The sequence below is a fragment of the Xyrauchen texanus genome, chromosome 46 (genome assembly GCF_025860055.1).
Source record: "Xyrauchen texanus isolate HMW12.3.18 chromosome 46, RBS_HiC_50CHRs, whole genome shotgun sequence".
Classification (NCBI taxonomy): Eukaryota; Metazoa; Chordata; class Actinopteri; order Cypriniformes; family Catostomidae; genus Xyrauchen; species Xyrauchen texanus.
In genome coordinates, this window is record NC_068321.1 from 28,417,564 (window position 1) to 28,432,038 (window position 14,475).

Consider the following 14,475-nt stretch of genomic DNA (forward strand, 5'->3'; position numbering starts at 1 on the left):
ATGCAACTTTGGTGAATTAAAAGTAACAATTTCCTTCCAAAACAGCAAAATCTTTACATTATTCCAAAATTTTGGCCACCAGTCTAGACAAAAGACTCGTCTATTTATTCAAGCATACAACTAATTTATCCATCAACTCACAATTATGCTGCTTTAGTTAGGTCTGCCGGAACCTGAAACACTTATCTTAATCTATAACTAAATACATTGAATGACATCTACACTAATATTATTCTATTTGTTTCCCTGTCTCAACCTCGGGATTTATATCTATTACCAGAACCGTCTGGATCCAGCACCATTCCTGCTTCGTGTTGGACTCCACTGCTGTGTGTCTCTGAATGATGATGACTAAATGCAGCCAAACATCACTTCAGTCTATTATGATGGACTTCAGAGGATGAACTGATGCCAACTCCAACCATAAGACATGGGATACTTCATATGCCACTGTCTGAATGTTGGATTTAGGATGGACCACACCGAACCTCACCGAAATTACCTTCCTGATCTCTGCCTGCATCTCCTCGGTCTATTGATGGACTACGATCTTGAAATGGAATGCATAGACTAACAATTGCAAAAAAAGCTTCATCAGCCAATTAACAAGGACAATTGCATCTATGTGAACTTCTGCAGTTAATCCAGGATGAACTTCAAAGACATGAATCATTAATCTTACAGTTCAAACACAATCTATGTTTAAACACTTACTTGGTTTATAATTATTAAACTATAACTTTAACTATACATAAGTCATATTTACATTATATTCATGATGTTAGTCAGAGGGGAACTGGCCCCCACAGTGAGTCTGGTTTAGTGTTAGGGTGGGGTTGGTCAGAGGGGAACTGGCCCCCACAGCGAGTCTGGTTTAGTGTTAGGGTGGGGTTGGTCAGAGGGGAACTGGCCCCCACAGCGAGTCTGGTTTAGTGTTAGGGTGGGGTTGGTCAGAGGGGAACTGGCCCCCACAGCGAGTCTGGTTTAGGGTTAGGGTGGGGTTGGTCAGAGGGGAACTGGCCCCCACAGCGAGTCTGGTTTAGGGTTAGGGTGGGGTTGGTCAGAGGGAACTGGCCCCCACAGCGAGTCTGGTTTAGGGTTAGGGTGGGGTTGGTCAGAGGGGAACTGGCCCCCACAGCGAGTCTGGTTTAGGGTTAGGGTGGGGTTGGTCAGAGGGGAACTGGCCCCCACAGCGAGTCTGGTTTAGGGTTAGGGTGGGGTTGGTCAGAGGGGAACTGGCCCCCACAGCGAGTCTGGTTTAGGGTTAGGGTGGGGTTGGTCAGAGGGGAACTGGCCCTCACAGCGAGTCTGGTTTAGGGTTAGGGTGGGGTTGGCCAGAGGGGAACTGGCCCCCACAGCGAGTCTGGTTTAGGGTTAGGGTGGGGTTGGTCAGAGGGGAACTGGCCCCCACAGCGAGTCTGGTTTAGTGTTAGGGTGGGGTTGGTCAGAGGGGAACTGGCCCTCACAGCGAGTCTGGTTTAGTGTTAGGGTGGGGTTGGCCAGAGGGGAACTGGCCCCCACAGCGAGTCTGGTTTAGTGTTAGGGTGGGGTTGGTCAGAGGGGAACTGGCCCTCACAGCGAGTCTGGTTTAGTGTTAGGGTGGGGTTGGTCAGAGGGGAACTGGCCCCCACAGCGAGTCTGGTTTAGTGTTAGGGTGGGGTTGGTCAGAGGGGAACAGGCCCCCACAGCGAGTCTGGTTTAGTGTTAGGGTGGGGTTGGTCAGAGGGGAACCGGCCCCCACAGTGAGTCTGGTTTAGTGTTAGGGTGGGGTTGGTCAGAGGGGAACCGGCCCCCACAGTGAGTCTGGTTTAGGGTTAGGGTGGGGTTGGTCAGAGGGGAACCGGCCCCACAGTGAGTCTGGTTTAGGGTTAGGGTGGGGTTGGTCACAGGGGAACCGGCCCCCACAGCGAGTCTGGTTTAGGGTTAGGGTGGGGTTAGTCAGAGGGGAACTGGCCCCCACAGCGAGTCTGGTTTAGGGTTAGTCAGAGGGGAACTGGCCCCCACAGTGAGTCTGGTTTAAGGTTAGTCAGAGGGGAACTGGCCCCCACAGTGAGTCTGGTTTAGGGTTAGTCAGAGGGGAACTGGCCCCCACAGTGAGTCTGGTTTCTCACAAGGTTATTTTTTCTTCATTAATAAACATCTTATGGAGTTTTTTGTTCCTTGCCACAGTCGCCTTCAACTGCTCACTGGGGTTATTAATACAATTATTATTTAATTTATTCACAATGATGACACTTAAGACTTTATAGATATTCCAGTTTTATCTTCTGTAAAGCTGCTTTGAAATGATGTTTGTTGCACTATACAAATAAAAATGACTTGACATTTGTAATATGTACATAGATTCAACATTTATAATGGATCATTTTATTTGAACATGATTGACAGTGATTGGACGATGCTGGACATTACTTGCAATCTGAATTATGATAATTTATGACGTAACGTCTCAAAAACATGAATAATCACTTCTGGACACATAATAAACTATTTGATGAAATAAATCTGAGTTTCTATAACTTGATATTATTTAAATTGACACAACTTAGTACCGCTGTCCACATATGAGGAAATGCATTTTTGGGAAACTATTTGCTCTTGTTTTGCTTGTTTATGAGGTGCTACTGGTCACAAATCATAAAGGAAATGGAGAATGCACACAGCAGTCACGCTCGGGTCTCGGGAGGATGAAGACATGAATGCATTTGTATTTCTATAAATCTGTTCACTGGGGCTTCTAGATATTTGAGACTACTGTACAAGTTTCTGTAAATCTGCTCTGAAAAATATTGTGAGAAACACAATACAAATAAAAATGTCTTGACTCAGTAAATCATGTGTAAATGGACCTCACGGTGTGTAAAGGGTGTAGCTGAAACAGCCAAACCTGCACAAAACATGAGAAACCCCATTTCTAATGTACCTGAAAACTTCAAGACTGCTGCTCTTAAATGAAAATAATGCTCAACAAAAATATGAGAACACAGAATACAAATATTGTGAATGTAAATTAATGGATCACATTGACTCAACAATTTTATTAAATCTGTTGATGAAAAACACGAGACGTGATTCTGTGGACGTGCGGAAGAACAGTCCGTGTGAGAGACCGCGGGACTCTTCGGTGCAAAACTTAATAATCACTATTATTGCCAAATGTTTGATCCAATTCATCACATGATTCCAACAGAGCAGCACGAGTTAATGTCATAAGGGGAAAAGTGACAACCAAAATAAATATAGAATTAAAGAAATTAAATCTTTCCAAAAGACAATCACCTTATTACGACTAAAATTCATCACGGTCACAACATCAGAGAATTTCTAGTTTTCTTTTTAAATGGATTTAAATATCGTTTTTAAAAATATTTCACCATCTACTTTTATTGCGAAAATAGGCAACTGGACAAACTGTGAAGATGATGATGTCATTTGAGCAGTGTGATGTCGCAGTTCCCGCCACAGCCACAGGGGGAGTCAGTCTGTACATCTCGCATTTCACCTGCCACACACATGCAACCGTCACCGCCGCTCGTCTCTTTATAGCGATGCGTTTAAACTTGTGCTCAGCAGTTTTTGCAGTTTGCAGTACATTGCTCATTTTTCCCTTAACAAAAAGTTCAAACACAAATGCAAGTCTTTTAACGAGACGCCCGCGAGCAGAAGCCGTCCTGCCAGAAAATGCAGATAATCCCAAGCGTGCTCGTCGCAGGTGTCTGATGCACCGTGGCAGAATCAGGAATGTTGAAGTTTATAGTTTGAATCGGGCAAATGGGAACTTCAAAGCTAAAATCAAGAGCTGAAGAATTCTCACTGGAGTGAATTGAGAAGCGTTTGAGTGACACCTGTCAATCTGTCTGTAATCAAACCATCAGTTGAATCTTTTGGATTCATGTTTTGCTGTAGATTATTCCAGAGGCAGTGTGTCACAGGTGTGTGTGTGTGTGTGTGTGTGTGTGTGTGTGTGTAAACCGCTCTACTGAGAGTCTTCCACGGTTCCTTCTTTGCTGATTGGAGGACGGGGGAAAGGGGCGGGGCTGCATACAGAGGGACTCGGGTGGACTTATGAATGTCAGCGATTGGATGAGAAGCATCGGTTCATGTAACACACACACACACACCACACACACACACACACACACACACACACACACACTTGTGTCAGTATCTCTAATGTTCAGTCACTGACACACAGTTTCTAGAGGTATCAGAATATTATAGTTTGACTGTTCGCAGAAAATCACATTATTATCTGTAAATGTTTGCCAGCATCTTTTCAAGGGTTTTACTCAAGTCACGAACACATGCCGCCATGACGGAAGAAACCCTCACGTGTTCCTGCATGGCGCTAGCCACGCCACGGTAATGGGTTGGATTGCCAGTAAACACATAATATATCGAAGTCACTTTGGATAATTTATATCTGTGAAATAAATTTATTACTATAAGTTACTAAAAAACCCATGTGAACCTCCAAATTAAAGACTTTGCCTCACTTCCTCCTCTGATGTGACATGACCTCAATGAATTCAGTCTGTTCATGTGAGGAAGACCATCGATGACTGAAGCTTCATCTCAGATGAGATATTAAAATTGTGTGTGTGTGTGTGTGTGTGTTGACACTCGTGATTCACAGCCCCCCAGCGACCCTCTGACCCCGCCCCCCTGCAGTTCAGGATGCGTTCTCGGGGGCGTCGATGAGTCAGAGTGTGAAAAGTGCTATGAGTTAAGCCAGGGGTGATTGAGGCATTCTGAAGCAGAGGCACGTTTTTCAGGAACCATCTCCAACATGGGCAACAGGAAGTGAGTGAAATGACCAGCGTCTTCGGCCACCCAGCCATATTTGTCCACCAGAACGTCAAACAGCGACCAGGGCTTTAATTTAGTGATGTGCCGCAGCTCACCTACAGAGAGAGAGAGTGTGAGAGAGAGACGGAGAGCGAGAGAGAGAGCGAGAGATAGACAGAGAGAGAGAGAGAGAGCAGAGAGAGAGAGAGAGTGAGTGAGAGACAGACAGAGAGAGTGAGAGAGAGAGAGCGAGAGACAGACAGAGTGAGTGACAGAGAGAGAGAGAGAGAGAGAGAGAGAGAGAGCGCGAGAGACAGACAGACAAAGAGAGCGAGAGACAGACAGCGAGAGAGAGCGACAAACAGAGAGAGTGAGAGAGACAGAGTGAGAGAGAGAGCGAGAGACAGACAGCGAGAGAGAGAGAGAGAGAGAGACAGACAGAGAGTGAGAAAGACAGAGTGAGAGAGAGAGACAGACAGAGTGAGAGAGAGACAGACAGAGAGTGAGAGAGAGAGAGAGACAGACAGACAGACATTAAACAACAGAAACGAGGTTCTCACACTTCTGAGCTTTGATCACAATATCTTGCAAGTGTTCCTCTACACGAGTACAATCTCTAGCTGATGAAATAAAGCTGAACTAGAAGAATGAATATTAGCTATAGAAATATGATTTGACTTTTAAGAAGATTATCCAGATAATGTTCCATGATTCCTTGAAGCGCTTCCACAGGTGTAGCGCCAACAAAAGTGTCTCTGGTAAGAAATCTCTTTAAGTTGTCTGAATGAAACCTGTTTGTGTGTAAAGACGAGAGTCTCTAGTTTCATTTGATATTCTGCTTTAATAAATCTGTTCATGTTTCACACGTCAGCGCTCATAAACATGATGTCCACATACGTGGATTTGGGGACATTATTCCCTCAAAAGTGGAAAAATCATGCAAGTTATCTTGAATAACTTCAAATCAACATGAACACATCTGTGGGTCATTATATTAATATAAATGTTATATTTTATTTTATATTCAATGTTCAATACAGTTCATTAATATTAATAAACACATTCATATACGGCAACTTCAACTGATTGGACCTGATTTGGAAAGGCACACAACTGTCTATATAAGATCTTACAGCTGAAAATGCATATCAGAGCAAAAACCAAACCATGAGGTCAAAGGAACTGCCTGCAGAGATCAGAGACAAGATTGTGTCGAGGATCTGGGGAAGACTACAAAACATTTCAGTTGCATCGAAGGATCCCAAGAGTACCACGGCCTCCATAATCCTTAAATGGAAGTTTGGTGCAACCAGGACTCTTCCTAGAGCTGACCACCGAGCCAAACTGAACAATCGGGGGAGAAGGGCCTTGTTAAGAGAGGTGACCAAGAACCCGATGGTCACTCTGGTGGAGCTCCAGAGATCATGTGTGGAGACGGGAGAAACTTCCAGTACTTTAGGATCGAGTTGCCCGTTCCTAGAGAACGGTTTCTTTACCGCAACTGTGCATTAAATGTTTTATAGTCAATCAAAACTGACTATAAAGAACAGAAAAGATAGGAAAGAGACATTATTCAATGACAAATGGATTGTGTTGATCTCGTCTTTGGACACACATTACACGGAGCGAGTTTTTCAGATGCCGCACACACAATCAACACGTGTTGAAGACCAGGCGTGCATTTGGTAGCAACTAACATTATGAAAATATGAAAGTTTAAGAATAAGAGAATTGCACTAGAAAGGGTTCATGAATGATTCACACACATTCGTTCTGCTCGTGTTTCAGAAATGAGACCCAAAGCAAATTATTTTACATCAGTGGAAAAATCGTCACAGAATGTGACAAATATTAAAGGGACAGTACACCCAAATATTTAAATTCCGTCATTGTTTACTCGCCGCTGTGTTGTTATAACCTCGTATGACTTTCTGTCTTGTTCTATAACAACACGGGGGTGAGTAAACAATGACTGAATTGACATGTTTGGGTGAACTGTTTCATTGTTGTTGTAGTGATTTACAGAGAAGAATGAAGTCGAGATGCACTGCAGTTTGCAGCGTTACCTGTCTTAGAGAAGAACTCACGACTGTATTTTCCTGTTGTGATGATCTTGCGAGGGATTTTTCCCAGTAACTCCATAATCAGAGCGATGTGATCTGATCTCCACACACACACACACACACACACACACACAAGTTATTCATGCAGCGCTGTGGGGGGATGGACGCGGACACGTCTACTGCGACACACACACAGGATGTTGTAGAGTTTCAGGTCATGTGACCACAGCTCGATTACAGTTCAGGTGAGACACCTGTCTGCGGTTATAAATGTGTGTGTGTGTTGCAGAGCGCTGGCGTCCGTCCCTCCCTGTGTTTCTAACACTACCTCTCCGATTGAAGAATTCCCGGGAATATTTTCCAGAAAGAGCAAAGTGTCGAGGAATACAGCCAAGAAGTTCTATGATGTGAGCTATATGATCTACAGGAGAGACAGGAAGAGGAGGGGAGGCAGGAAGTGTGAAGGGAAATACAGGAAGAGAGAGCAGAGGAGTTCAGTATCAGCCACAAACACTTTGAACATGACTCAATCAGAGATTCAGTGTGATTCGAGCAATAGTGAAGGACAGAATGAGAGTTCAGAGGGAAACGAGCACAGACGGGAATCTTCTTGTCTGTGTTCAGATCGGAATACCAGCGTTCTCATAGTGTGTGTGAAACAATCAACACGGCGAACAGAAGTATATTGTTGTCACATGACCTTAATGTCGCAAATGTGACGTCTGCATCATCTGCACAGTATTTAGATAATGTAGTTCAGTAATCTGTACTGTGTGCAGTATGAGAGTGTGTAGTACGCCATTCTGAACACAAGAGTCTATCTGATGTGTATCATAAACGTATAGATGTCTCACCTTCATCACGCGAGTAGTCTTCACCAGAATGAGGTTCAAACAGATAATCACCCGTCGCCAACTCAAACGCCTGCAGACATCACACACACACACACATCACACACGCATACACATCACACACGCATACACATCACACACGCATACGCATACACATCACACATCACACACGCATACACATCACACACGCATACGCATACACATCACACATCACACACGCATACACATCACACACGCATACACATACACATCACACACGCATATACACACATGGATATACACACACGCGCGCATACACATCACACATGCATATACGCATACACACGCATACATACACACACACACGCATATATACACACGCGCATTCATACACACACACACCACACGCATGCATATATACACACACACGCATACACACACACGCGCATTCACACACGCGCATTCACGCACACACACACATGCATATATACACACGCATGCATATACACACACACACACACACACACACACACACCACACGCATGCATATATACACACACGCATACACACACACGCGCATTCACGCACACACACACATGCATACACACACACGCATACACACACACACACGCGAACGCATGCATATACACACACACACATGCATATATACACACACACAAGCGCATTCACACACACACACGCGCAGTCACACACACACACGCATGCATATATACACACACGCATGCATATATACACACACACACACACACACACCACACGCATGCATATATACACACACACACGCATACATACATGCATACATACACACGCATGCATATATACACACATGCATGCATATATACACACACCACACGCATACATACATGCATACATACACACGCATGCATATATACACACATGCATGCATATATACACACACCACACGCATACATATATACACACACACGCATACACACACACACGCGCGCACACCACACGCATGCATATATACACACACACACGCATACATACACACATACATACACACACACGCATGTAAACACATTGTGTGTAAACATGATCCAATGGCATCTTTTGATTGACACGTGCATCAGCCAATCAGAACACTCACCATGCAGGCGGTGCTCCATATATCAGCAGGCGTACTGTATCCGGCTCCAATCAGAACCTCGACGGAGCGGTACTGACGGGTCTGGATGTCTTCAGTGAAGTGCTTGTGCTGAACATACATTCATCCTCATTAATAATCGTACTTAAAGCATTCACGTCGTTGTAGAAGTTGTAAAGCTCAGACTTGCCCATCGTGACATCATGATATGGACAGCTAAAATTATCTGGTGTATAAATATTCATTACTCAACCAGTGGTGTGAGAAGGGGGCGGGACTATATGACTGTTTGAAACAGCAGATTAGGGGCGTGTTCAGAAAGCTGTCATCAAAACAATGTTTATCCTCCTGAGACCCTGCGTGACTGCCGTGTGCATTTGACATGTCACTTTTGTAATTTGTAAATAGTAGCACCTAATAAATATGCATTATATATATATATATATATATATATATATATATATATATATATATATATATATATATATACACACACACTACTGGTCTAAAGTTTAGAAACACTTGACTGAAATGTTTCTCATGATATTAAAAATCTTTTGATCCGAGGCATATGATTAAATGTTTGAAATTAGTTTTGTAGACAAAAATATAATGGTACGGAAGCTCAAAGAGGCCTTGCGTTATCATTATTTTTCCGTCTCGTTTTCTCGTGATCGTGACTTAGTTTTTGAGACAATTAAATGCAAAATCATCAAAATAAATTGTTTAAATGATCAGGGTCACTCTAATCTATAACCCTATTACAAGGTCTGAAGCACAATCACTGACCCTTGGCAGAAAAGTCAAATGTATTATATGTTAATTCAGGACACTTCTCATGATTCACCCGTCCTATCCCAGAGTCTTCTATACCGGTCACCTTTCACATAAGCTAAATCAAATATATGAATAAACACCAGCACGTCACAAATACTTAACAAACCCTTTTTCATCAATATATTAAGACTCTCTTTCCGCACTCAACAGGAGTCAAGAAGCACGTCTTTCTGTTCTTTCTGCTAAAGTACCGTCATTACCGCTATATGCGCGCACTCGGATCTAAATCACGGCTGGGTGACCGCAGTCAAGCAGACGTCCCGTCCCTCAAGTTGGCTGGCAATGAAATTGAGCACACGTTCAGGGTCACTGTATTGTGTACGTGATAGTCTTCTTCTGACACTAATCTGGAAGTGTCCATGACTGTGAACCGATATTTCAGCTTGAGTGACTCCTTGATCAAAGTAATGATGTATTCGGTCATCCCCCATCATGCAACAGTGCGTGTAGCTGTTGCCTCCAGACAGGATTATTGAAAACAACTTTATTATGTCGAGATCACGAGACTAATAATAATAACACAAGGCCTCTGAGCTTCTGTATACTTGTGCCACCACATTAATTTCATTATAAAACTAAAACTTTATTAAAAAACAATTTTTTGCAATTGATGATTGGACCAAATAATAAAGAGAAGCAGCCAATAAGTGCCCAACATAGATGGGAACTCCTTCAATACTGATTAAAAGCATCTCCGGGTGATTCCTGAAGAAGTTACTGGAGAAATGTCCAGAGTTCATGACTGTGACGATGATTATAAATCCAAAATAAATGAAAACTGTAATATTTGGAGTCACAACATGATTCCCATAGTTGCATTTATGTTATTCCATAGTTTTGATGACTTTAATATTATTCTAAAATGTGACAAAAAAAAAAAAATTATAATAACGAATAAGTTTCAAAACGTTTGAGCGGTAGTGTAGATTTTTAGACCAAATATATTTCCTAAAAAGTTTTTAATCAAATTTAATTTAATGTGTGCAGGAGTGTTGATTATTCATGTTTTTGAGACGTTACATCAGTAATTAGGATAATTAATTCAGATTCAGATCATCCAATCACTGTCAATCATGATCATTGTCCCATGTGTGTCAAACATGTTGAATGATCCAAACATCATCTGCAGCCTGAAACTGAACTTTTGATCAGATTTTAGGAGTGAACGCACTTAACTGCATAGAGAGATATAGGATGCTCCCTTGCTCCCTATTTAGTGCATGACTTAACCTCCAGTGTGCTGTCTGTCTGCACTGGTCTCAGAACAGTTATAAGAGAGCTATAGGATGCTCCCTTGCTCCCTATTTAGTGCATGACTTGACCTCCAGTGCACTGTCTGTCTGCACTGGTCTCAGAACAGTTATAGGAGAGCTATAGGATGCTCCCTTGCTCCCTATTTAGTGCATGACTTAACCTCCAGTGTACTGTCTGTCTGCACTGGTCTCAGGACAGTTATAGGAGAGCTATAGGATGCTCCCTTGCTCCCTATTTAGTGCATGACTTAACCTGCAGTGTGCTGTCTGTCTGCACTGGTCTCAGAACAGTTATAGAGAGATATAGGCTGCACCCTTGCTCCCTATTTAGTGAACGACTTAACCTCCAGTGTGCTGTCTGTCTGCACTGGTCTCAGAACAGTTATAGGAGAGCTATAGGATGCTCCCTTGCTCCCTATTTAGGGCACGACTTAACCTCCAGTGTGCCGTCTGTCTGCACTGGTCTCAGAACAGTTATAGGAGAGCTATAGGATTCTCCCTTGCTCCCTATTTAGTGCATGACTTAACCTCCAGTGTGCTGTCTGTCTGCACTGGTCTCAGAACAGTTATAGAGAGATATAGGATGCACCCTTGCACCCTATTTAGTTCATGACTTAACCTCCAGTGTGCTGTCTGTCTGTACTGGTCTCAGAACAGTTATAGGGAGATATAGGATGCACCCTTGCTCCCTATTTAGGGCACGACTTAACCTCCAGTGTGTCGTCTGTCTGCACTGGTCTCAGAACAGTTATAGGGAGATATAGGATGCACCCTTGCACCCTATTTAGTTCATGACTTAACCTCCAGTGTGCTGTCTGTCTGTACTGGTCTCAGAACAGTTATAGGAGAGCTATAGGATGCTCCCTTGCTCCGTATTTAGGGCACAACTTAACCTCCAGTGTGCTGTCTGTCTGCACTGGTCAGTTTGAAATGCTCCTTATTATCATCATAACTGCATATAAAGCCTCTGAAAGACACAGATGAACTCATTTATTCTCAATGTGTTAATGTACAGTAAATATAGGATATTTGAACTGAAATTGAGCCTACAGTCCACATATGTGTACATGTGTTTAACAGCGTGCCGTTTCCTGATAAATCACTGGAATATCGGACGAAATTAGAGAGAATTAGTTTGTCACATGATTCAAATGTTTAACCCTTTACTGACAGCACAGAGTCTCCTGAACAGAGATCAGTCGGTTTAAATGAAATAAATTACGCATCGCGTATAGCGAAGCCAAAATACAACGTCCACACATGTGCATGCAGGGTCTCAGGAGGTTAAACATTATACAAGAATATATAGAGGTGAAATAATGAATTACTATTATCAACAACAAAGCCGTATTGGCGTTATGAGTGTTGCCGAATCTCCTGACTCGTTATTACAGTAACTCTGACATGATGTGAACGCAGCATGAATCATGTGTTCATTATTAATCAAGTGATTGATCCCTGACTGCACTTGTCAAAGAGTTTCTATGAGTCAGTCTTACCACCCAGCATGCATTGCCCAGATCGGCTATTTTCACTCTCAGGACTTCAGCGTTCCCAGGATCCAACGGACTTAATAACAGATCAGCTGCTCGGACCCGCACTGAGCAACAGAGAGACATTTATTATGACCATCAAACTGAAAGAATCGGCTGGTGTTTCATTCAAAGGAAATTAAACAAATTTAGTTGTACACTGTTATTATACCTTTCGGTGCATCTCCGGTGCTTGATGATGATACGGTTCGGCTGCGGTCAGCGTTTGTGTTGAGAGCTTGAGCTTCATCTTGCACGCAGTCGGTTGGTTCGGAATCGAGTGGTAACTCTGGGTAGCGTGGCGTTGTGCCACAGTGTTGCACTCCGTTCATGAGTCTGGCCATTTCTCCATTATAAAGTTCGTACGATGTGTCAGAAACATTGCGGTCAGTCGTGCTGATCTCTGATTCCACCAGCGTGCACAGGAGCGCTGATGACGATGGTACAGGCTGTGGTGGGGTTGACTGGCGCTCTACTTCCTGTGCACCCATAATAACATGACCGTTTGTTTTAGACGAGTCATTATGATTGTGACCTTTGTCATCTTCCTCATCCTCCTCTTCCTCGTCCTCCTCTTCCTCATCCTCCTCTTCCTCTTTCCTGTCTGACATCTCTTTCGCTGCATCCGTTTTCTCTCTTGGACACTCTTGTGGTTTTGCCTCATGCGAGTCATCTGCACTCTGTGACGATGTGACTTCAGTTTCCTGTTCATTCACTTTAACTTTCTCTTCCTGTTCCTCTTCCTCTCTCTTTTTCTCATTTTCTTCCTGCTTATCGGTTTCTCTGGTGTTGTCCGTCTCTTCCTCAGGAGTGTCAGTGTGTGTATTTGTCTGTGTTGTGAACTCTTCAGCTGGACAGTCTGTGGTGGAAGTGACATCACAGTCTTCCTCGTTCTCATCTACTTCCTCCTGATCAGCCTCTGCACCTGAGAGAGAATACAAAATCAATAGAACAGAACATATTTCTATTTCTTATCACACATGATCAATATGATTGGAGCACGCACGCACTCACACACAAACGCATGCATGCACACACACACACACACACACCATAACACACAACAACAACTGCCATTCGCCATGGGTCAACTGACTGAGGCGACTGGCTGATGGACCACCTGTGCCCCCTACTGTGCCAACTTGCTGTGCTTTATCCATCTGGCGCTCTGCTCGTTGTTGTGAGTGTCACTCCTCTGTGCTCCATTGTTGTTGGAGGGTGAATGTCTCCAACTGGCCAGTAGCGTCCTTCACGAGACTCCTCCACAGAGGCCGATCTTGACACTGCTGGCACCAGTCATCAGCAAGTCCACTAAGCTCCACATCCTCCTGTGACTACATCACTCCGTCTCCTCTCTAGCCCGTACTGCGCCCGTTTAACCCCCTCAATACGGGCAAACAAAAGCTGTTTAGGTATCCAGTGGCTGGGCATGCGGGCTACATGACCCAGCCAACGCAGCCTTGCCTGCCAGAGGAACTCACCGATGGGACTTTGTCCAGATCTTTCAAGGATTTGTGAGCTCCTCACACAATCCAGCCTGGTTAAACCCAGGATGGATAGTAGGCAGGCCAGCCCAAATGTTTCTAACCAGTGAAGATGTTTCACAGGCATAGAGAAGGGAGGGAATGACCATGGCCGAGAAGACCTGAAGCTTCATGCAGAGCGACAGACCAGGAAGCTTCCACACAGCGTTACATTTACATTTACAGTTACATTTATGCATTTGGCAGACGCTTTTATCCAAAGCGACTTACAGAGCACTTATTACAGGGACAATCCCCCTGGAGCAACCTGGAGTTAAGTGCCTTGCTCAAGGACACAATGGTGGTGACTGTGGGGCTTGAACCAGCATCCTTCTGATTACCAGATTACCAGTTATGGTGCTTAGACCAATACACCACCACCACTCACGCGTTATGCAACGGATGGAAAGATAATGCCGCTCCACTGATTCGGAGTGAGATCTCCGCTGCTAAACTGGAGCCGGTCATGAGCACACTGCCCAGGTATGGGAAACTCTCCACTCTGTCCACAACTGCTCCA

At 43.8% G+C, this 14,475-nt stretch overlaps 1 protein-coding gene across 3 annotated transcripts in view; it reads right to left on the reverse strand.

The window, feature by feature from the left end:
- Positions 1–2,257: 2,257 nt before the first annotated feature.
- Positions 2,258–14,475, reverse strand: part of LOC127638257 (SRSF protein kinase 2-like) — a 34,218-nt gene continuing 22,000 nt past the window's right edge. The window contains exons 10-16 of one of the 3 annotated variants that reach the window (XM_052119700.1): positions 12,605–13,357; positions 12,400–12,500; positions 8,814–8,921; positions 7,706–7,775; positions 7,180–7,272; positions 6,855–6,947; positions 2,258–4,904 (exon numbers count right to left, since the gene is read on the reverse strand). In XM_052119700.1, the coding sequence (XP_051975660.1) occupies positions 4,720–4,904; positions 6,855–6,947; positions 7,180–7,272; positions 7,706–7,775; positions 8,814–8,921; positions 12,400–12,500; positions 12,605–13,357 (1,403 nt within the window). In that variant the 3' untranslated portion in view covers positions 2,258–4,719. The remainder of the gene's footprint in view (positions 4,905–6,854; positions 6,948–7,179; positions 7,273–7,705; positions 7,776–8,813; positions 8,922–12,399; positions 12,501–12,604; positions 13,358–14,475) is intronic. The other 2 variants (XM_052119701.1, XM_052119702.1) reach the window with 2 other exon arrangements.